The sequence below is a fragment of the Oncorhynchus mykiss genome, chromosome 1 (genome assembly GCF_057628025.1).
Source record: "Oncorhynchus mykiss isolate SJ-2025 chromosome 1, ASM5762802v1, whole genome shotgun sequence".
In the NCBI taxonomy this organism is placed as follows: Eukaryota; Metazoa; Chordata; class Actinopteri; order Salmoniformes; family Salmonidae; genus Oncorhynchus; species Oncorhynchus mykiss.
This window is the reverse complement of record NC_143022.1, coordinates 50431235-50454736: the sequence shown is the minus strand read 5'-3', so window position 1 is coordinate 50454736 and position 23502 is coordinate 50431235. Positions and strand designations below refer to the sequence as shown.

At 42.3% G+C, this 23502-nt stretch overlaps 1 protein-coding gene and 1 long non-coding RNA gene across 10 annotated transcripts in view; both read right to left on the bottom strand.

The window, feature by feature from the left end:
* The window catches only part of LOC110524302 (receptor-type tyrosine-protein phosphatase beta), a 52719-nt gene extending 51333 nt beyond the window's left edge, over window positions 1–1386 (bottom strand). For all 3 annotated transcript variants that reach the window (XR_016495531.1, XM_036979176.2, XM_090233383.1), the window contains exons 1-2: window positions 1199–1386; window positions 186–590 (exon numbers count right to left, since the gene is read on the bottom strand). Coding sequence is in view for 2 of the 3 variants with exons in the window: in XM_036979176.2 (XP_036835071.2) it covers window positions 186–590; window positions 1199–1250 (457 nt within the window). In the remaining variant the exon portion in view is untranslated. The remainder of the gene's footprint in view (window positions 1–185; window positions 591–1198) is intronic.
* A 3180-nt stretch (window positions 1387–4566) lies between these two features.
* Window positions 4567–16985, bottom strand: LOC149985553 (uncharacterized). Of its 7 annotated transcripts, none has more exons than XR_016495558.1 (4): window positions 16692–16985; window positions 16506–16565; window positions 6492–6608; window positions 4567–5063 (listed from the first exon to the last, which is right to left on the bottom strand). It is a non-coding gene; the product is annotated as an uncharacterized LOC149985553 (long non-coding RNA). The 7 variants fall into 7 exon arrangements; XR_016495561.1 differs by having other exon boundaries at window positions 4567–6389; window positions 16692–16844; XR_016495557.1 differs by having other exon boundaries at window positions 4567–6397; window positions 16692–16814.
* Window positions 16986–23502: the final 6517 nt, after the last annotated feature.

Here is a 23502-nt window from a genome sequence, read left to right as displayed (position 1 = left end):
ATGAGGCTATAAACATTTCAAATAGCCGAAATAAATACATAAATAATTCGCTGAATGCAAACGAAGGGATAGCCCAAAGCCATATACACAAATATATTTAAACAGTGTAGGCCTATATGACTGGTAAACCTAATTTCATCAGTGGAACGTAAACTAAACACAATAGACCTCAATAGACCACTCACCTTTACGCGAGCATAAATGTGTCATCACCTGTCCTCCTCCAGAGTCGACTTCTTCGTGCTTTGTCCAGTTGGAATACCTCGGATCTCCTCTAATCACAACGCGTGTACCTTGTTTCTTCAGGTACATGGGCTCCTCCGCTAAGCCGAAAGTCCCCTGTTTGTCGTAACATTTCCAGGCATGTGCGCTGTCACAGTTGATGATTGAGGCCAGGCGAGCGTGCAAAGGTATCGCACTGCTCGTGTTGGCCCAGAGACACTTCGACGACTGCGTGTGATGCAACTTCATATCGTTCGTCCATTCCCATTGTTGATAGGGACTGGCGACATTGCATTTTCCAAGGATAACGGTCGTTTTGTGGGTAGACAGGCACAGTTTCTTTGGGGTGTGCACAATAAGGAAACTGTCTAAATGGAAGATGCAAATTGAAGGTGAATTAATGGTGTGGAGACAAACAATAATTGAAAGACTGAAGGTCTAATGTTCCAAAAACGAATTAAGAGCCACATTATTATTATTAATATTTTAAAAGCAGGTTAGTAATGTCGTTTTTTTAAATGCATAAATCCAAACATTTCTCAAATAGCTACGGCCTAAAAAAGGCTACATGTTTACGCTCTTTAGGTGTTGCTAAATAAATCAGGTGAAAGTAATTTGTGATTGACATAATTTATTATTCATTAATTATCCACATCTCAAACCTACAGGGTGAATTTAAATTGTATTTATTTTATTTGGCTACCTGTAAAATAGTATACGATGGTCAATATAAAATGAAATACGTATTTTCTTTGCCAAAAAATGAACTATTTGTTACAGTGAGAGACTACTTTGATCATAATATTTGAACTAACCTCAAACATTATTTAACTGCCTGGTTTCCCTGTATAGATAAGGATTAACTAAAGTTTCCGTTAAATATCTTCAGGCCTACGCACAATAAAGTTGTTATTACTCTAATAATAAGCAAGTAAATTAACCGACATCTTCACACTTTAAAAGTTAGTCTACTTACTTGACGAAGTACATCGAAAAAGTATAAATATAAGGAAAAACAAAGTATCCATTTTATTCTACAACTCGTAATGGTTTGACTCGTCCGGTAGATTCAGATGAGCTGAGGCGTCAAAGGGAAGTGTCCTTCTGGGGAGGAAAAAGTCAGTGACTTGCGTTTCCTTCTATTCAATTGTTTCATAGTAAAGTAACCGTCAGCACTGGACATTGACAGGGAAATGCTGTTTTATCGGAAATTCCAAAGAACATCACAGATGTTCAAGTGTTCAGATAGAAGGCAAACAAACGCAATGAGGGGACACCGGTTTATCAAATCAATTCACATTTTATTGGTTGCATAGAGATACAGGGCTTTCATAAAGTATTTACACGCCTCGAGTTTTTTCCATATTCTGTTGTGTTACAAAGTAGGTTTAAAATTGATTTCATTCGCACTTTGTCAACAATCTACACAAAATACTGTACATTGTCAAAGGGGAAGAAAAATTAAAATGTTGGTAATTTATTTTTAATTAACACTAATATATCTTGATGAGATAAGTATTCAAACCAGAGTCAATATACAGTGGGGAGAACAAGTATTTGATACACTGCCGATTTAGCAGGTTTTCCTACTTACAAAGCATGTAGAGGTCTGTAATTTTTTTTTATCATAGGTACACTTCAACTGTGAGAGACGGAATCTAAAACAAAAATCCAGAAAATGACATTGTATGATTTTTAAGTAATTCATTTGCATTTTATTGCATGACATAAGTATTTGATTCATCAGAAAAGCAGAACTTAATATATTTGGTACAGAAACCTTTGTTTGCAATTACAGAGATCATACGTTTCCTGTAGTTCTTGACCAGGTTTGCACACACTGCAGCAGGGATTTTGGCCCACTCCTCCATACAGACCTTCTCCAGATCCTTCAGGTTTCGGGGCTGTCGCTTGGCAATACGGACTTTCAGCTCCCTCCAATGATTTTCTATTGGGTTCAGGTCTGGAGACTGGCTAGGCCATTCCAGGACCTTGAGATGCTTCTTACGGAGCCACTCCTTAGTTGCCCTGGCTGTGTGTTTCGGGTCGTTGTCATGCTGGAAGACCCAGCCACGACCCATCTTCAATGCTCTTACTGAGGGAAGGAGGTTTTGCGATACAAGGCCCCATCCATCCTCCCCTCAATACGGTGCAGCCGTCCTGTCCCCTTTGCAGAAAAGCATCCCCAGAGAATGATGTTTCCACCTCCATGCTTCACGGTTGGGTTGGTGTTCTTGGGGTTGTACTCATCCTTCTTCTTCCTCCAAACACGGCAAGTGGAGTTTAGACCAGAAAGCTCTATTTTTGTCTCATCAGACCAGATTACCTTCTCCCTTTCCTCCTCTGGATCATCAAGATGGTCATTGGCAAACTTCAGACGGGCCTGGACATGCGCTGGCTTGAGCAGGGGGACCTTGCGTGCACTGCAGGATTTTAATCCATGACGGCGTAGTGTGTTACTAATGGTTTTCTTTGAGACTGTGGTCCCAGCTCTCTTCAGGTCATTGACCAGGTCCTGCTGTGTAGTACTGGGCTGATCCCTCACCTTCCTCATGATCATTGATGCCCCACGAGGTGAGTTCTTTCTTGGAGCCCCAGACCGAGGATGATTGACCGTCATCTTGAACTTCTTCCATTTTCTAATAATTGTGCCAACAGTTGTTGCCTTCTCACCAAGCTGCTTGCCTATTGTCCTGTAGCCCATCCCAGCCTTGTGCAGGTCTACAATTTTATCCCTGATGTCCTTACACAGCTCTCTTGTCTTGGCCATTGTGGAGAGGTTGGAGTCTGTTTGATTGATTGTGTGGACAGGTGTCTTTTATACAGGTAACGAGTTCAAACAGGTGCAGTTAATATAGGTAATGAGTGGAGAACAGGACGGCTTCTTAAAGAAAAACTAACAGGTCTGTGAGAGCCAGAATTCTTACTGGTTGGTAGGTGATCAAATACTTGTGTCATGCAATAAAATGCAAATTAATTACTTAAAAATCATACAATGTGATTTTCTGAATTTTTGTTTTAGATTCCATCTCTCACAGTTGAAGTGTACCTATGATGAAACTTACAGACCTCTACATGCTTTGTAAGTAGGACAACCTGCAAAATTGGCAGTGTATCAAATACTTGTTCTCCCCACTGTATGTTAGAATCACTTTTGGCAGCGATTACAGCTGCAAGTCTGCAAGAGCTTTCCGAACCTGGATTGTGAAACATTTGCCCACTTTGCAGAATTGTTCAAGCTCTGTCAAATTGGTTGTTGATCATTCCTAGACAACCATTTTCAGGTCTTGCCATAGACTTTCAAGCAGATTTAAGTCAAAACTGTAACTTGGCCACTAAGGAACATTCACTGTCATCTTGGTAAGCAACTTGAATGTAGATTTGGCCTTGTGTTTTAGGTTATTGTCTTGCTGAAAGGTTAATTCATCTCCCAGTGTTTGGTGGAAAGCACTGAACCAGGTTTAAAGCTCAGATTTTGCCTGAGCTTAGCTCCATCCCGTTTATTTCTATCCTGGAAAAACTCCCCAGTCTTTAACGATTACAAGCATACCCATAAATGTCACGCCCTGATCTGTTTCACCTGTCTTTATGATTGTCTCCACCCCCTCCAGGTGTCGCTTATTTTCCCTGGTGTATTTGTCCCTGTGTTTCCTGTCTCTCTGTGCCAGTTCATCTTGTCAAGTCAATCAGTGTGTTTTTTCCCGTGCTCCTGCTTTTTCTTATCTCTCTTTTCCTAGTCCTCCCGGTTTTGACCCTTGCCTCCCCTGACTCTGAACCCTTCTGCCTGACCATACTGCCTGCCCTTACAGTACCTCAAGCCTGCCTGCCACTCTGTACCTCCTGGACTCTGACCGTGTTATGATCTTTTGTCTGTCCACGACCGTTCTCTTGCCTGCCCCTTGGATACTCAAACCATCTGCCTCTCGTGTCTGCATCTGGGTCTCGCCCTGTGCCCTTATAATAACATGATGCAGCCACCACTATGCTTGAAAATATGGAGAGTGGTACAGTAATGTGTTTTATTGGGTTTGCCAACATAACACTTTGTATTCAGGACCTAAAGTACATTTCTTTGCATTTGAAATAGTTTTATTTTGTACAGGGTTCCTTCTTTTCACTCTGTCAGTTAGTTTTGTGGAGTAACTACAATGTTGTTGATCCATCCTCAGTTTTCTCCCATCACCGCCATTAATCTATGTAACTGTTTTAAAGTCACCATTTGCCTCATGGTGAAGTCCCTGAGCGTTTTCCTTCCTCTCCGGCAACTGAGTTAAGAAATACGTCTGTATCTTTATGTAACGTCAGGAGAGTGATGGGTGTGGAGTCAGGTGCAGAGAGCAGAAGTTTCACGGGAAAAAACACTTTAATGTCCACAGTAAACAGAAACAGGTACAAAAATGGGTGAAGCCAAAACACATCCGCAACACAACCAAAAGACCACTGTTACATAAACCGGACAGAGAAAACCCAAAATGAACAAAACACCTCCAACGTACAATGACAACAAGCCCGCACAAACACAAGCAGGCTAAACAAACTTAAACCCCAAAACCCCAACAAGGAACAGGTGAAAACAATTAGACCAAAACAAACGAAATGGAAAAAAGGGATCGGTGGCAGCTAGTAGACCGGCGACGACGACCGCCAAGCGCCACCCGAACAGGAAGGGGAGCCACCTTCGGTGATATTCGTGACACTTTGTAGTGACTAAATCCAAAGTGTAATAACTTCACCATGCTCAAAGGGATATTCAGTGTCTGCTTTTTACTTTATTTTTACCCATCTACCAATAGGTGCCCTTGTGAGGCATTGGAAAACTTCCCTGGTCTTTGTGGTTGAGTCTGTGTTTAAAAGAGATCAGAGATGAGGTGGTAATTCAATAATCATGTTAACCACTATTGCACACAGAGTGAGTTCCTACAACATATTTTTACTCCTGAACTTATTTAGGCTTGCCATAAAAGGGGTTGAATACTTATTGACTTAAGACACTTTGAAAAACATAATTCCACTTTGACATTGTGTATAGACCATTTCCCCAAAAAATGTTGCTGTAAACAATTTTAAATTCAATCTAACACAACAAAATGTGGAAAACGTCAAGGAGTGTGCAGGTGCAGCGAATTGCTTATGTTTTTAGCTCCAACGGTGCATTAATACCTAAATATCAGTGGCAATATTAGCATGTAAATCTTGGTGGGGCAAAAAAAATAAAAAAAAATAAAATGGGATGCATGTCAGCAAAGCCACTACACAACACTACACTAAACAATCCATTTTATTGCACTATAATGGTGACAAACGGTGACCACAAACTGCTAGGGCCTACATGAAGCTGTCCCAACAGCAGTTCCAACACCTGACTAATGTTACACCTGGCTATCAGCGGAGCCTTGTCTGGCAGCGGAACAGTTCATTCAGCCTCATGTACTGCCTTTAAAAAAAGCATAGCTGATATAGCTGACTTGCTTAAAAAATGTAGTTTCTAATGACAATTTGAGATGTACAAACTATGGCATAAGGGGACGACGAGTGGACAAGAGGCAAACCATAATTTCGATTAAGACTGTAATGAGCGAGCTAGAATGGATGTAGTCAATAACTATTTGTTCAGTACTTTTGAAATGTACAGCGACAGAATTCAGAACGTAGGCCGTTCTTACAGTATTCTCCCTGTACACCAAGTCAGAACTGTAGGATAAATAAAGTGGGCATATAAGCAGATAATGAAAGCTCTTACAATATTCAACGATTGCATTTCTCTAAAACATACTATAGGCTACATGTGCACCAACAAATCAGAACAGTAGGCGAAATTAGGAGGGGTAAATGGACCAAATAATTAGGGTGCGGCACATGGGTTACTAATAGCTTACTACACAACATACACTTAGTATTACTTTCTTAGGTACAGTATACATGTAACGAGTGCACTGAGAGTCAGGAAGCAAGTTCAGGGAGTGAGTGTTTTAATAAATAAATTAAACAATAAACACGTAACACAAACAACGCACAGACGTGAAAACAGAGTCAATAACACCTGAGGAAAGAACCAAGAGAGTGACAGATATAGGGAAGATAATCAAGGAGATGATGGAGTCCAGGTGAGTGTCATGAGGCGCAGGTGCGCAAGACGATGGTGACAGGTGTGTGGGACAATCAGCAGCCTGATGACCTCGAGGCCGGAGAGGGAGTATACGTGACAATACATATCTCCCTGGCATATTACATCATTTATGCAGCAGCATACAATACATGTTTGGACTCACCTTGTTGTGCTGTGCTGACTTGAACAGGAAGGTGGCACGGCAGTCCTTTGTGGGAAAATGTTGTCATCAAATCTGTCATTCTCCGGATTTATGGAGCTTTCAAGACAACTGAGAACTCTGAAAAAAACAAGGTTTAATCATTAGAGTCCGGAATATAAACATACTGAACAAAAAAATAAACGCAACATGTAAAGTGTTGGTCCCATGTTTCAAGAGCTGAAATTAAAGATCCCAGAAAGCTTCCATATGCACAAAAAGCTTATTTCTCTAAAATGTTGTGCCCAAATTTGTTTGCATCACTGTTAGTGAGCATTTCTCCTTTACCAAGATAACCCATCCACCTGATAGGTGTGGCATTTTAAGAAGCTCTTTAAACAGCATGATCATTACATAGGGGCACCTTGAGCTAGGGACAATAAAATAACACTCTAAAATGTGCAGTTTTGTCACACAACACAATGCCACAGATGTCCAAAGTTTTGAGGGAGTGTGCAATTGACATGCTGACTGTAGGAATGTCCACCAGTGCTGCTGCCAGAGAATTGAATTGAATCATAAATCGCCACTGATATTTTAGAGAATTTGGCAGTACACCCAACTGGCATCACAACCGCAGACCACGTGTAACCACACCAGCCCAGGACCTCCATGTAACGTATACGCAGGGAGTCAAGAAACAGGGTCAGTAGGTGAGTTTAATAATAATCATCATCATCATCATCATGACGCTAATACAAGACAGGAGAAGCGTACTTTACGTAACCAAAACCAATACTGCCTGATGACTGTCAACTGCGCTTATTTTCAGCAAACTTAACGTGTGTAAATATTTGTATGAACATAACAAGATTCAACAACTGAGACATGAACTGAACAAGTTCCACAGACACGTGACTAACATAAATGGAATAATGTGTCCCTGAACAAAGGGGGTGTCAAAATCAAAAGCAACAGTCTCTGGTGTGGCCATCAGCTGGATTAAGTACTGCAGTGCATCTCCTCCTCATGGAATGCACCAGATTTGCCAGTTCTTGCTGTGAGATGTTACCCCACTCTTCCACCAAGGCACCTGCAAGTTCCCAGACATTTCTGGGGGGAATGGCCCAAGCCCTCACTCTCCAATCCAACAGGTCCCAGACGTGCTCAATGGGATTGAGATCCGGGCTCTTCGCTGGCCATGGCAGAACACTGACATTCCTGTCTTGCAGGAAATCACGCACAGAACAAGCAATATGGCTGGTGGCATTGTCATGCTGGAGGGTCACGTCAGGAGAGATGAGATGAGGGAGGAGGATGTCTTCCCTGTAACGCACAGTGTTGAGATTGCCTGAATGACAACAAGCTCAGTCCAATGATGCAGTGACACACTGCCCCAAACCATGACGGACCCTCCACCTCCAAATCAATCCCGCTCCAGAGTACAGGCCTCTGTGTAACGCTAATTCCTTCGACGATAAACACGAATCCAACCATCACCCCTGGAGAGACAAAACCGCGACTCGTCAGAGAAGAGCAGTTTTTGCCAGTCCTGTCTGGTCCAGCGACGGTGGGTTTGTGCCCATAGGCGACGTTGTTGCCGATGATGTCTGGTGAGGACCTGCCTTACAACAGGCCTACAACCCCTCAGTTCAGCCTCTCTCAGCCTATTGCAGACAGTCTGAGCACTGATGGAGGGATTGTGCATTCCTGGTGTAACTCGGGCAGCTGTTGCTGCCATCCTGTACCTGTCCTGCAGGTGTGATGTTCTGATGTACCGATCCTGTGCAGGTGTTGTTACATGTGGTCTGCCACAGCGAGGACAATCAGCTGTCCGTCCTGTCTCCCCGTAGCTCTGTCTTAGGTGTCTCACAGTACGGACATTTATTGCAATTTATTGCCCTGGCCACATCTGCAGTCCTAATGCCTCCTTGCAGCATGCCTAAGGCACATTCACGCAGATGAGCAGGGACCCTGGACATCTTTCTTTTGGAGTTTTTCAGAGTCAATAGAAAGGCCTCTTTAGTGTCTTAAGTTTTCATAACTGTGACCTTAATTGCCTACCTTCTGTAAGCTGTTAGTGTCTTAACGACCGCTCCACAGGTGCATGTTCATTAATTGTTAAAGGTTCATTGAACAAGTATGGGAAACAGTGTTTAAACCCTTTACAATGAAGATCTGTGAAGTTCTTTTGATTTTTAAGAATTATCTTTGAAAGACAGGGTCCTGAAAAAGGGACGTTTCTTTTTTTTCTGAGTTTATTCTCCAAACACCGGCTTCGAGGGCATTATCACTTTTATACAAAGGGTTACCAACATATTCAAATAATGATTGACATATTTTCATTAAAAACATTATTTAGATTAATATATTCATACTATTTCATCCTTGCACAAATCTAAGGTTGCTGCTAGAGACGCGACCCAGTCATTGTCTTTTTGTTCTGTATCTATGGACGCAACCCAGTCGTTCAATCTTTTAGTTCTGTATCTATGGATGCGACCCAGTCGTTTAGTCCTTTTGTTCTGTATCTAAGGATGCGACCCAGTCGTTCAGTCCTTTTGTTCTGTATCTATGGATTTGACCCAGTCGTTCAGTCCTTTTGTTATGTATCTATGGACGCGACCCAGTTGTTCGTTCTAAATGTTAAATCGTGATAATGGCTGACTACGTTCTTATCCCTTGCTAGCCAGCCAACTACGACTAATTTACAGTCACGTCAAAAATTGCAGCCAGAATAACAGAAAAGTAGCTGCATTTGCATTTGTTTAAGCTGTTTTCTAGTGACAACCTTTAAGTTTTTACTGAAGACTCATCTCTTCAGTGGGTCATATGATTGAGTGTAGTCTGGCCCAGGAGTGGGAAGGTGAACGGAAAGGCTCTGGAGCAACGAACCGCCCTTGCTGTTTCTGCCTGGCTGGTTCCCCTCTTTCCACTGGGATTCTCTGCCTCTAACCCAATTACAGGGGCTGAGTCACTGGCTTACTGGGGCTCTCTCATACCGTCCCTGGGAGGGGTGCGTCACCTGAGTGGGTTGAGTCACTGATGTGGTCATCCTGTCTGGGTTGTTTTTTTGTGAAGAATCAACAACAAGTGGGACACAATCATGAAGTGGAACGACATTTATTGGATATTTCAAACTTTTTTAACAAATCAAAAACGGAAAAATTGGGCGTGCAAAATTATTCAGCCCCTTTACTTTCAGTACAGCAAACTCTCTCCAGAAGTTCAGTGAGGATCTCTGAATGATCCAATGTTGACCTAAATGACTAATGATGATAAATACAATCCACCTGTGTGTAATCAAGTCTACGTATAAATGCACCTGCACTGTGATAGTCTCAGAGGTCCGTCAAAAGCGCAGAGAGCATCATGAAGAACAAGGAACACACCAGACAGGTCCGAGATACTGTTGTGAAGAAGTTTAAAGCCGGATTTGGAAACAAAAAGATTTCCCAAGCTTTAAACATCCCAAGGAGCACTGTGCAAGCGATAATATTGAAATGGAAGGAGTATCAGACCACTGCAAATCTACCAAGACCTGGCCGTCCCTCTAAACTTTCAGCTCATACAAGGAGAAGACTGATCAGAGATGCAGCCAAGAGGCCCATGATCACTCTGGATGAACTGCAGAGATCTACAGCTGAGGTGGGAGACTCTGTCCATAGGACAACAATCAGTCGTATATTGCACAAATCTGGCCTTTATGGAAGAGTGGCAAGAAGAAAGCCATTTCTTAAAAGATATCCATAAAAAGTGTCGTTTAAAGTTTGCCACAAGCCACCTGGGAGGCACACCAAACATGTGGAAGAAGGTGCTCTGGTCAGATGAAACCAAAATTGAACTTTTTGGCAACAATGCAAAACGTTATGTTTGGCGTAAAAGCAACACAGCTGAACACACCATCCCCACTGTCAAACATGGTGGTGGCAGCATCATGGTTTGGGCCTGCTTTTCTTCAGCAGGGACAGGGAAGATGGTTAAAATTGATGGGAAGATGGATGGAGCCAAATACAGGACCATTCTGGAAGAAAACCTGATGGAGTCTGCAAAAGACCTGAGACTGGGACGGAGATTTGTCTTCCAACAAGACAATGATCCAAAACATAAAGCAAAATCTACAATGGAATGGTTCAAAAATAAACATACCCAGGTGTTAGAATGGCCAAGTAAAAGTCCAGACCTGAATCCAATCGAGAATCTGTGGAAAGAACTGAAAACTGCTGTTCACAAATGCTCTCCATCCAACCTCACTGAGCTCGAGCTGTTTTGCAAGGAGGAATGGGAAAAAATGTCAGTCTCTCGATGTGCAAAACTGATAGAGACATACCCCAAGCGACTTACAGCTGTAATCGCAGCAAAAGGTGGCGCTACAAAGTATTAACTTAAGAGGGCTGAATAATTTTGCACGCCCAATTTTTCAGTTTTTGATTTGTTAAAAAAGTTTGAAATATCCAATAAATGTCGTTCCACTTCATGATTGTGTCCCACTTGTTGTTGATTCTTCACAAAAAAATACAGTTTTATATCTTTATGTTTGAAGCCTGAAATGTGGCAAAAGGTCGCAAAGTTCAAGGGGGCCGAATACTTTCGCAAGGCACTGTAGATTTTTTTGTATGTATCCATAAAAATGATGTCAGCTGATTCATGATTTCGACTCACTGAGAAATCCTGCCTGTCTGTCTGTCTGTCTAGTCCCGACTCTCGAACACGTTCATTACTATGGGACAGCAGGAGATCGAATTTCAATATTGAAACAATGTTGCAAACGTCGAAGAGACAGATAAAGTTTATACAAATCTCAGCTGTTGAAAATGAAATGTTAGTCTAAAAGAAATGTGAGATAATGTCTAGAATCTAGATGCTTTTTATAGTGGAGATCAACTTTATAAATTGCCTGGCTGTGCTAATGAGACAGTGGATTGCTCAGATGGAACAGATTAAATATGTTTTTTAATGTCATAGATTTAACCGATGGTAACTTGTGGAATAGACACCGGCTGGAATGCGGTGTTAACCAATCAGCATTCAGGATTCGACCCACCCGTTGTATATTTTTAGTTAAACCTTGGGTTGAATTGAAATAATACCTGTTAATGACTTCACAAATGCTATATAAGCCTAAATAGTATCATTAATGATATACTGTATGACTTACATTTCATTTGCTCTGTTAAACCTACCCTTTGGAATGACTTCGATAGCAACAGTGAATCTATTTGCTTATTAAGTGGAGATCTCTCAATAATCGTTCTCACGTTAACACTTTGGTAGTAGTCAGTGACAAATGTCAAAGCTAACTAGGGCTGGGCTTGGTTTAAACCCTGGATGGGAGACCAAAGGGATAGCTGTAGCTAGATCAACTCTCCAGTAGGAGGTGCTGCCCAACCAAACGTTTTTTTTCTGCTAGTGGATATAACATTGAAAATCTCACGTTGTTTCAAAGGTGCAAATTCAACATATTTTATACACGGTTTGACTAGGTTGAAAATTGGTTACCGTGACATAATCCTGTGGTTGAACGTTCACCCTCAAAACAACACTTGATGACCTTTTTCAAATCCAATGTATTTTCCAATCACATATTCCAATCCAATTTGACAAATTACATTGAAACAATGTTGATTCAACCAGTTTGTGCCCAGTGAGTCATGGCTTCACAGACTTGAATCATGCCAGCCCTCCACACAAACACATATTACCATTGGCCTTGAGTCTCAAAATACAGGGCAGTTGCAACATTGGCACGGTATCTGTATGAGTGAGAACACCAATCTGCATAAAGATGATGGCACCCATGATTTTAGGGCCATCGGAAGGCATAAGTTAGTAAGTCAAATGCTGCCATATTTTGTTGACATGCATGTCATGACATAATTGATGGTGAAAAGGTAATAGACGACGGAATGGATTGGTGAGGGGTAGAGAGTGAAAGAGAGAGAGAGAGAGAAGCTCAGAATAAGGGCTACAACACTCCAGGGTCAACAGATCCCACGAAGGACCCTATCTCCAGCAGGAGTGGGTCCTTCGTGGGATAGGGGCCCTAAACTAACCCTGTCTCTCCTGACCTACCGTCTCGTCCCTTCCCCCTGTGGAACACTCTACCCCCTCCCTAACATCCTGTGCTAGTCTGGGGATAGTGGAGGGGAGGAGGAGAAGGATGAGGAGCGGGTTGAGCTCTCGCTCTCTGAGCAGGACATCTCCTCCACCCTTCTTCCACATCCTCCTGTCAGCCTCCACCCACAGTACTTTCAACCTTCACATGTCGTTGACACACGAAGCCCTAACCTGTCCTGGACCTTCGCTCATTGACACAGCAACAAATGTTGTTAGAAAGCCCACAGTTGTTGAGTTTTTTGTATCTAATTTGAAGAGAACTTATAAGTGAACAGTTAGTTTGTTGCCAATGCTAAATGAATATAGGAGAAACACTGACACTGCTCTATCTGAACTAAACAACAACCACCCACAGACACCCAGCACTGCGCAAGGTGAGCTGTGTCTCATCTGCTTTTACACTCTTTAAAAATAAAAATAAAACTAAGGCTGTCACTCCACTACAAAAATCTCCACAAACCAACCACACAACAAAAACAGCATACAAAGAGACCCTCTGGGTATTGTACACAAAGACAGCTTCTAGAACTATGGTCGGCCATAATTTCAAACTGAAAATCTTTACCATTACCATCTCACTCACATTCTGGACCTGCATTGCATTTTCTGTCTGTCTGTCTCTGATTTTGTCATCTAAATGTGTGTCCTCTCCTCCCGTTTCTGGTATGTCCTGGTTGGGTCGTTAAAGTTCCCTTCTGGTTTCATGCTCATCCCTGTGTCTCATCTCTGCGTCCAGCCAGACACCACATCACCCCCCTGGCATGTGTGCAGCTCAGTTTAGTCCAGTGTTCCCAACCTGGTCCTCAAGTACCCCCAACATTATACATTTTAGTTTCTGCCCTGGACAAACATGTTGAAAAACATAATTCCACTTTGACATTATGGGGTATTGTGTGTAGGCCAGTGACAACAACAAAAAACTACATTTAATCCATTTGATATTCAATCTGTAACTCAACAAAATGTGGAACAAGTCAAGGGGTGTGAATCAGGGTATAAAATGTTATTTTTGGTACACGATCCACTGCTAGTTAGGAGACAGCGGAGGGGAGGAGGAGGAGGGGGAGAGCTCTCTCTCGCTCTCTCTCTCTCTCTCTGAGTAGGACATCTCTTCCTTCCTTCTTCCACATCCTCCCGTCAGCCTCAACCCACTGTACCTTCAACCTTCACATGTAATTGACAGATGAAGGACTGACCTGTCCTGGACCTTCAATTTTTGACACAGTAACAACTGTTGTTAGAAAGCCCACAGTTGTTGAGTGTTTTTGTATATCATTTCAAGAAAACGTATAAGTGAACAGTTAGTCTGTGAGAGTTTGTTGCCACTGCTACAGTAAATGAATATAGAGGAAACACTGATGCTGCTCTTAAATATCTGAACTAAACAGCAGCAACAACCCACAGACACCCAGTGCAAAGGTGGTGACTTCTGCATTGATATTGTCTTCTAGCCTGGCTGACGCGACCCACGTGACTCACAGCACAGGGAGAGCTGTGACACACTATTCTGGGAAGGAGGCTGTTTGTTAATGCAATATTCACTCAGAAATGTGAGAGACGGGTTTGATTGGTTCTCTCAAATGAGACCTCTCATTGTTTGGATTTGAAAATCCAACCATTGTAATGGAAGGGGTCAGCGCTCAGGGACTGTGTGTGGGTTGAGTGTGAAAGACACATAGGAGAGCCAACCAGTAAAAGCACAGCCCCCTTCGTTATCAACGTATTGTGCCAACAATATCAAAAGAGCCATTTCAGACTCTGAAGTCAGGGGGACTTCAAGAATTAGGTGTTAGCCAGACTAACTGTCCTCTGCTTTACAAACGGAAATCATCTGCTTTTGACACCATTTTTCTTTTAAAGAAACTAAGGCTGTCACTCCACTACAACAACCTCCACAAACCAACCACACAACAAAAACAGCATACAATGAGACCCTCTGGCTGTTGTACACAAAGACAGCTTCTATTGTTTCAGAGAACTATGGTTGGTCATAATTTCAAACTGAAAATCTTTACCGTTACCATCTCACTCACACTCTGGACCTGCATTGCATTGCCCGTCTATTTGTTTGTCTGTGATTTTGTTTCCACATTTTGTTACGTTACAGCCTCATTCTATAATGGATTAAATAATAACACAATACACCATGATGACAAGTGAAAACTGGTTTTTAGAAATGTTTAAAAATATATATAAATATCACATTTACATAAGTATTCAGACCCTTTACTCAGTACTTTGTTGAAGCACCTTTGGCAGCGATTACAGCCTTGAGTCTTCTTGGGTATGACGCTACAAGCTTGGCACACCTGTATTTGGGGAGTTTCTCCCATTCTTCTCTGCAGATCCTCTCAAGCTTTGTCAGTTTGGATGGGGTGGTCACTGCACAGCTATTTTTAGGTCTCTCCAGAGATGTTCGATCGGGTTCAAGTCCGGGCTCTGGCTGGGCCACTCAAGGACAATCAGAGATTTGTTCCGAAGCCACTCATGTGTTGTCTTGAGGTCCTGAGCCCTCTGCAGCAGGTTTTCATCAAGGATCTCTTTGTACTTCGCTCCGTTCATCTTTCCCTCGATCCTGAATAGTTTCCCAATTCCTGCCGCTGAAAAACATCCCCACAGCATAAGGATGGTGCCAGGTTTCCTCCAGATGTGACGTCTGGCATTCAGACCAAAGAGTTCAATCTTGGTTTCATCAGACCAGAGAATCTTTTTTCTCACCTAAAGAGATGTCATCTTTTGGCAAACACCAAGCAGGCTGTCATGTGCCTTTTACTGTGGAGTGGTTTCCGTCTGACCACTCTACCAAAAAGGCCTGATTGGTGTAGTGCTGCAGAGATGGTTGTCCTTCTGGAAGGTTCTCCCATCTCCACGGAGGAACTCTGGAGCTCTGTCAGTGTGACCATCGGGTCACTTCCCTGACCAAGGCCCTTCTCCACCGATTGCTTAGATTGTCCAAACTTCTTCCATTTAAGAATGATGGAGGCCACTGTATTCTTGGGGACCTTCAATGCTGCAGACAATTTTTAGTACCCTTCCCCAGACCTGTGCCTCGACACAATCCTGTCTCTACGGACAATGACTTCGACCTCATGGCTTGGTTTTTGCTCTGACATGCACTGTCAACTGTGGGACCTTATATAGACAGGTGTGTGCCTTTCCAAATCATGCCCAATCAATTGAATTTACCACAGGTGGACTCCAATCAAGGTGTAGAAACATCTCAAGGATGATCAATGGAAACAGGATGCACCTGAGCTCAATTTCAAGACTGAATATCTATGTAAATAATGTATTTCTGTTTTTTTATTTGTTAGAAATTTGCCAAGTTAAAAAAAAAAATGTTTTTGCTTTGTCATTACCTGGTATTGTGTGTAGAAAAAAAACATTGAATCCATTTTAGAATAAGGCTGTAATGTAACAAAATCTGGAAAAAGTCAAGGGGTCTGAATACTTTGCGAATGCACTGTAAATGTGTGTCCTCTCCTCCCCTTTCCAGTATGTCCTGGTTGGGTCCCTAAAGTCCCCTTATGGTTTCTTGCTCATCCCTGTGTCTCGTCTCTTTGTCCAGACCGACACCACAACACTACCCTGGCAGGTATTCAGCTCAGTTTAGTCCAGTGTTTCCCAACCCTGGTCCTCCAGTACCCCCAACAGAACACATTTTCATTGTAGCCCTGGACAAACGCACCTCATTCAACCTATTTGAGGGCTTGATGATTAGTTGACAAGTTGAGTCAGGTGTGCTTGTCCAGGGTGCCAATAAAAATGTGTACCGTTGGGGGTACTCGAGGACCAGGGTTGGAAAGCACAGGTTTAGTCGACCACGACGTACCGTTAATGGACAGTGATTTAGGCTGTAGTACAAGTTTCAATAGACGGATGACAGTACAGAAACAGAGAGAATGCTGTATGATAGCAAACCTTGACTCACGATGGTGATGCGTCTGTAAGATCCTCTATCCACTTAATCAGTGCAACATACTGCAAAGGGAGAAGCACCCCCCCCCCCCCCTCCCCCACCCCCAGAAACAAATCAGACTTACAGACTCAATTCCTTTGTAAAATATATTTTCAAATTATTTCCAAAAGTCAGATAAAGCAACATACCTACTTTTTGAAGTGTGTCTTGATACAGTGGCTAGGGTGAGGTATATGCTGGTCTCTCCAGGTCTTCTCCCTGTTGACCCATTGTGTTCCATCTGGGAGCTGAGAGGTCAGAGAGAGACTGTGGCAGACCCGGTCCCACAGGGCCAGATAAATGGAGGGAGAGGGTGGAGGGTGTTGGTGCACTCCCATGCTTAGCCAGGGAGGTCCCTGGATGCCCCCCTCCTCTCTCTCTCTCTCTCTCTCTCTCTCTCTCTCTCAGCCCCCTTCTCCTTCCCTCTCACTTTCTCTTTTTCCTACCCCCCTTTCCCTCTATCTTTTGTACCCAGCCTTGCCAGTCTGTTCCTGCCCCTCTAGTGCCAAGGTCTAGAGATAAGGCTGGACAATAGCATGCCGTTCCAGTGCCCAGAATGGTGCAAAATATTTGTTTAAATCATTCGGATTAATATGGTGTTCTTAGGCTTTTATACTGGTCAGTGTTGAAGCGTGAGTAAAACTACTACTCGTCTTACCTCGTGCCCTTCACGACACAAAATGGATGGATGGGAAGATTTAGTACCATTTCGTGCAGAGAGTGAGCTTGTATACTTAACCCCACTAAAAACAAGCCTGCTGCTAATTGGTGAAGAGGAAGTTCCACCCTCTAAAGGAAGACATGCTGTGTAACCCTGGTCTGTCTACATAGACCCCAGAAGTCTCTGGACACATGAACCCCCCTGATCTCTAGCCCCAAGCACAGAGAAAAAAAGAGACCCCAGACCGACAGAGAACCCAGACTACACTGTTCAAGTTGTGTCTACAGTTTCCCAACAAGGTCCTCGTGCCCCATGTGTTGCACGTGTTAGGTACCAGCACTGGGCTAGCGAGGGACACTTTAATACTCAGTGGACTTGTTAAACAAGGTTTCACCAGGTGTGCTAGTATCATTTTGTTCTATTCACCCAGTGATACCTGGTGATATGCACAAAGTGGATGTCCCTAAGGATTGGGATGGGAAACAATGGAACCACCATCCACATACAATGTTATGGCAGTCCAATAAGAAAACTGTCTGCAGCCGCCTAATTACATATGTTTTTCAGGCCAAACAGGGCCCTGTGGTTGGACAAACCGTCTCTTATCACTCCATGTTATTTCAACAAGTTCTCCTGAACTTGTGGAAAAGACAACTCATCATGTACCTTGCATTAACCTTGACTTCTACCGTGACACACACACACACACACACACACACACACACACACACACACACACACACACACACACACACACACACACACACACACTTGCTTTAATAGAGTCATAGAGCATTTCCTACTTTCAGTCTTTCAGTCCGGTCCAGGCAGGGTTTGGCTGCTAACGCTAGCAGCTCAGGAAGTCTCCAGTTCCTCTGCAATTTGCCATTTCCTGGTTCAATCAGAGCCTGGCGACCTTGAGCACATGCCCACACCCTGACCTGCGACCCCTTAGAAGGGTTGGAGAGAGACGGATGAGCCAAACAAATTGTGCCTTAGTTCTAATGATATTGTGTACATTGTGAAGTACTTAACATGTTGTCACTGCTGAGGAGCCGTTGAGGTGTACAGCATTACTAGAGATCTGGGAATACAACTTAATTACTTGTCGATAAAACATTCCAGGCATTCTCTGGTGGTAGAAGGAAGAGCGAGGGGACTAGGAAAGAGTAGGTGACGTAGCTCCTCTGACCATCTAGAGTGCTGACTGAGTCTTAAGCACACCTTATATCCTGGTATCCTGGTCAGGAAACAAGCTGACACAAACTCCTTTCACAGCCTTTCTCCTCCAGCCTTTTATAATCAGGCAGAGTTGCCCTAGCATGTCTAGGGGTCCTGATAACATCTTTGTTAATCTGCAGGACATCCCTGGGTCCATCCCAACAGGCCAAAGTGGCTTCCACATCGTCACCTTGTGCAGATGAAGGAAAAGAGGGGGACGAGGGGAAGGAATTCAGTTTAAATAATTGATGGGCCCATCACATCAGTAGGACCTGGTCTCTCATTTCAGCGATAAGGGTCAAAAATCTAAGTTTGAGGTTCAGTTCAAGGGGCTCTTAGCATGCAAAGACAGAGAGGTGAACCACAGACAATTTATTGGAAAGAAATGTTATTGCATGCAACAATAATCAGGAAGACAATAGTTATACTGTAACTCGATAAACATTCTCTCTACTCTACTCTCAGATTGATAACATCTCTAATGTTATAACCTGTTATAAGGCATTACACCAGGTTAGGGCCGTACAGGAAAATGGGCCTGCCCAGCTTTAGTGTTTGTTGCTCAAAAGTCACTGGACACAGAGTTACAAGGACATACAACCATTTATGGACATCACTCGTCCAACTATTCAGGAAACTCATCACCCTCTGAGGTAGGGAAGGAATGTAATTGGCATTTCATGAGTGTAATGAAGGATGAAACTCCCTTTACAGTAAATGGGCAACAACCGTTCCTCCCAACGTTCAGATATTACACAATACCACCCCATCGACAGCTTTAGTGGAATACAACTGCAGTGACAGAAATTACCACAAGGTGTCCCATTTTTACAATGTACAGTAAAATGTGTCCGTTATTTGTTCATAGCAATTTGAGAGGACATCCAGAGAAACTGTGAGGTTTAAGTGTGGTGGGTGGCATTAGCTGCTGTAACATCACTTGACCATGAAACAGAGGAAGACTAGCTTCTGAAGCCACCAACAGGCTGTTGCTCTGCGTTTTTTCCTCTTTCCGTCTAATGTCTACTTCCCATGCTCTTAGGTTTAGATTTGACTTAAGACTGTTTCACGAGCTTGCTTGGAGGGAGCTTCACACATAAAGACTCTTTCTTGTCAAACATTTTACCTGACACTCAGCCTTCTATAGTGTGAAGTCAAGAAGGAAACTGCATCAACAACTGGAATGAATGATATGTATAGCCATGGGAGCATGGTGCATTGAGGAGTCACTCTTTTAAGGGTGTTGCTTTGCTAGTGCACTACTTGCCCCGTTGATATACTGGACCTTGGTAAGAACTACCCTAGGTGCTGAAGAGTATGCAATCTTACCTCCAAGTAGCTCTGCCTCTATCAGTATTAGAGATGTCTCTCGCCATCCACTTCTTTGAGAAACAAGGCCCGCAATAAGAGTTGAGGGTTTTAATACACCACAAGATAGCAGTAATCTGCATGACACAAGTAGCCCACAATTACACATAGTGATATTTTGGTAATAACAATACAACGTGCGCTCGTCCCTCCTACTCTTCTTTTTGCCCACATCTTTCTATTGAACGGACTTCGTCATGACGCGTAGTGGTACGAATGTCGCTCTATTCTAGCCAGCCATGACATCGCGAAGTAACCAAACGAGGATACGTCAAAAACTAGTTTTACAACTGCAAGGTGCTCTTTGAAGAAGATTTCTGGTTATGGATATTGTGTTTTTTTCTTGTAGTTATGTTGACCTTTCTGCTTGGAATGCCCGTCCCTTTGTATTTGTGAAGATGATGGCATGCTTCTGTGGGTGTACTGTGTTGATCTCGGTCTTGCGGAGTTGCCCTCAAATCTGAGTGTACTTACTGCCTACCTGTAAATGTTATTTATATTCATTATAGAACTTGTTTGGGTGCTGGCAACTGTTGCGAGTGTACATGTACTGTGTTATGGAAGCTCTCCATACAAGTTTGCACTTGTCTTTTCAGCAAGGGATAAAACACTGAATAAAAAAGCTAAAACAAACGTTATACAGTACATTTACAATTTTGTATTCCTTATCCTCAACCTTATTTCTTCAGTTTACCCCATTTGCCTATATGCCTCTCTCTCAATTCAATGGGCTTTATTAGCATGGGAAACATATGTTTACAATGCCAAAGCCAGTGTCGACCCGTCATTCAGGGCAGGTGGGGAAGAGCCATATTTTTAGCAAAAAAATAAATACATGAAAAATGTTTTTTTTTTTTTTTTTGGGGGGGGGGGGGGGGGAAGGAATCATTGGCAGTGGCTGTGTGGTCCCAAATCTGGGATTAAGGGGCACTTTTCCATGTTTAAAATGATAAATATTCATAATTGGCCATGCTGTCAATGAAGCATGATTTGTGCTGCGCTCAAAACAACTGTTAATTCGGAACTGCGAAAACCTGACTTCAGTGAGTTCAAGACAACTGGGAATTCCGGAAAAAATTGCTGACTGGGAAGTACGTTTTGGATGGTCATCCAACTCGGAATTGTAAATCGTGAACTCGGGCCTCTTTCTAGAGCTATGACAATGACGTCATCATGATTTGATTTTGTTTTTTCAGAGTTCCCAATTGTCTTGAAAGCACCATAAATTCAGAGAATGCAAGACTTTGATGATAACATTTGCCCACGAAGGACCGCCGTGCCACCTGAGTCCAAAAATGTATTGTATGCTGCTGCATAAATGATGAAATATGCCAGGGAGATATGTATACTGTAGCTAAGAAAATGATACTAAGTGTATGTTGTGTAGTAAGCTATTCGCCTCCCATGTGCATCACACTAATATTTTGGTCTATTTACCCCTCTTAATTTTGCCTACTGTTCTGACTTAGTGGTGCACATATAGCCTATAACCTGTTTTAGAGAAATGTAATCATCAAATTTTGTAAGAGCTTTCATTGTCTGCTTATATGCTCCCATTATTTATCCTACAGTTCTGACTTGGTGTACAGGGAGAACACTGTACGGACGGCCCATGCTCTGAATTCTGTCGCTGTACATTTCAGAAGTGCTAAACAAATTTGACTACGTGTGTCCTAGCTCTCTCATTAATGTCTTAATAAAATTACGGTTTGCCTCTTATCCACTTGTCTCCTTATGTCATAGTTTGTACATCTCAATTGTCATTAGAAACCACATTTGATTAAGGAAATCAGCCTTATCAACTATGTTTTTTTAAAAGGCAGTAAATTCACTGCCAGACAAGGCTCCGCTGATAGTCAGGTGTAGCAGTGGTAAGATGTTGGGACATCTTTATCTAGGCCCTAACAGTTTGTGGGCAACGTTTGAGTGCAATTAATGTATTGTTTAGTGTTGTGTTGTGTAGTGGCTTTGCTGGCATGCATCTCTGTAACGTGTGTGCTGAGTGTCGGGAAGCAAGTTCAGGGAGTGAGTGTTTTAATAAATAAGCGCAACTAAATACAAAACAAGAAACACAAACAACACACAGACATGACACTGGAACAGAAACTATGATGCCCAGGGAAGGAACCGAAGGGAGTGACATATAAAGGGCAGGTAATCAAGGAGGTGATGGAGTCCAGGTGAGTGTCATTATGCGCTGACGCGCATAACATTGGTGACAGGTGTGCGCCATAACGAGCAGCCTGGTGACCTAGAGGCCGGAGAGGGAGCACACGTGACAATCCCACTTTTTTGGTTGTTGCCCCACCAAGATTTACATGCTAAAATCACCACTGGCCAAAGCAAATGGAATAGACAATAAACTAAATAAATAATCAGTAAACATTACTCACAGAAGTTTTAAAAGAATATAGACATTTCAAATGTTATTATTGGCTATGTATGGTGTTGTAATAATGTGCAAATAGTTGAAGTATGAAAGGGAAAATAAATAAACAGATAAATATAAATTTAATCAAATGTTATTGGTCACATACACATGTTTAGCAGATGTTATTGGTCACATACACATGTTTAGCAGATGTTATTGGTCACATACACATGTTTAGCAGATGTTATTGGTCACATACACATGTTTAGCAGATGTTATTGGTCACATACACATGTTTAGCAGATGTTATTGGTCACATACACATGTTTAGCAGATGTTATTGGTCACATACACATGTTTAGCAGATGTTATTGGTCACATACACATGTTTAGCAGATGTTATTGGTCACATACACATGTTTAGCAGATGTTATTGGTCACATACACATGTTTAGCAGATGTTATTGGTCACATACACATGTTTAGCAGATCTTATTGGTCACATACACATGTTTAGCAGATCTTATTGGTCACATACACATGTTTAGCAGATGTTATTGGTCACATACACATGTTTAGCAGATGTTATTGGTCACATACACATGTTTAGCAGATGTTATTGGTCACATACACATGTTTAGCAGATGTTATTGGTCACATACACATGTTTAGCAGATGTTATTGGTCACATACACATGTTTAGCAGATGTTATTGGTCACATACACATGTTTAGCAGATGTTATTGGTCACATACACATGTTTAGCAGATGTTATTGGTCACATACACATGTTTAGCAGATGTTATTGGTCACATACACATGTTTAGCAGATCTTATTGGTCACATACACATGTTTAGCAGATCTTATTGGTCACATACACATGTTTAGCAGATGTTATTGGTCACATACACATGTTTAGCAGATGTTATTGGTCACATACACATGTTTAGCAGATGTTATTGGTCACATACACATGTTTAGCAGATGTTATTGGTCACATACACATGTTTAGCAGATGTTATTGGTCACATACACATGTTTAGCAGATGTTATTGGTCACATACACATGTTTAGCAGATGTTATTGGTCACATACACATGTTTAGCAGATGTTATTGGTCACATACACATGTTTAGCAGATGTTATTGGTCACATACACATGTTTAGCAGATGTTATTGCGGGTGTAGCGAAATGCTTGTGTTTCTAGTTCCGACAGTGCAGTAAAATCTAACAATTTCACAACATATCTAAATAAAATAAATGGAATTAAGAATATATAAATATATGGACGAGCAATGTCAGAGCGGCATAAACTAAGATACAGTGGAATAGAATAG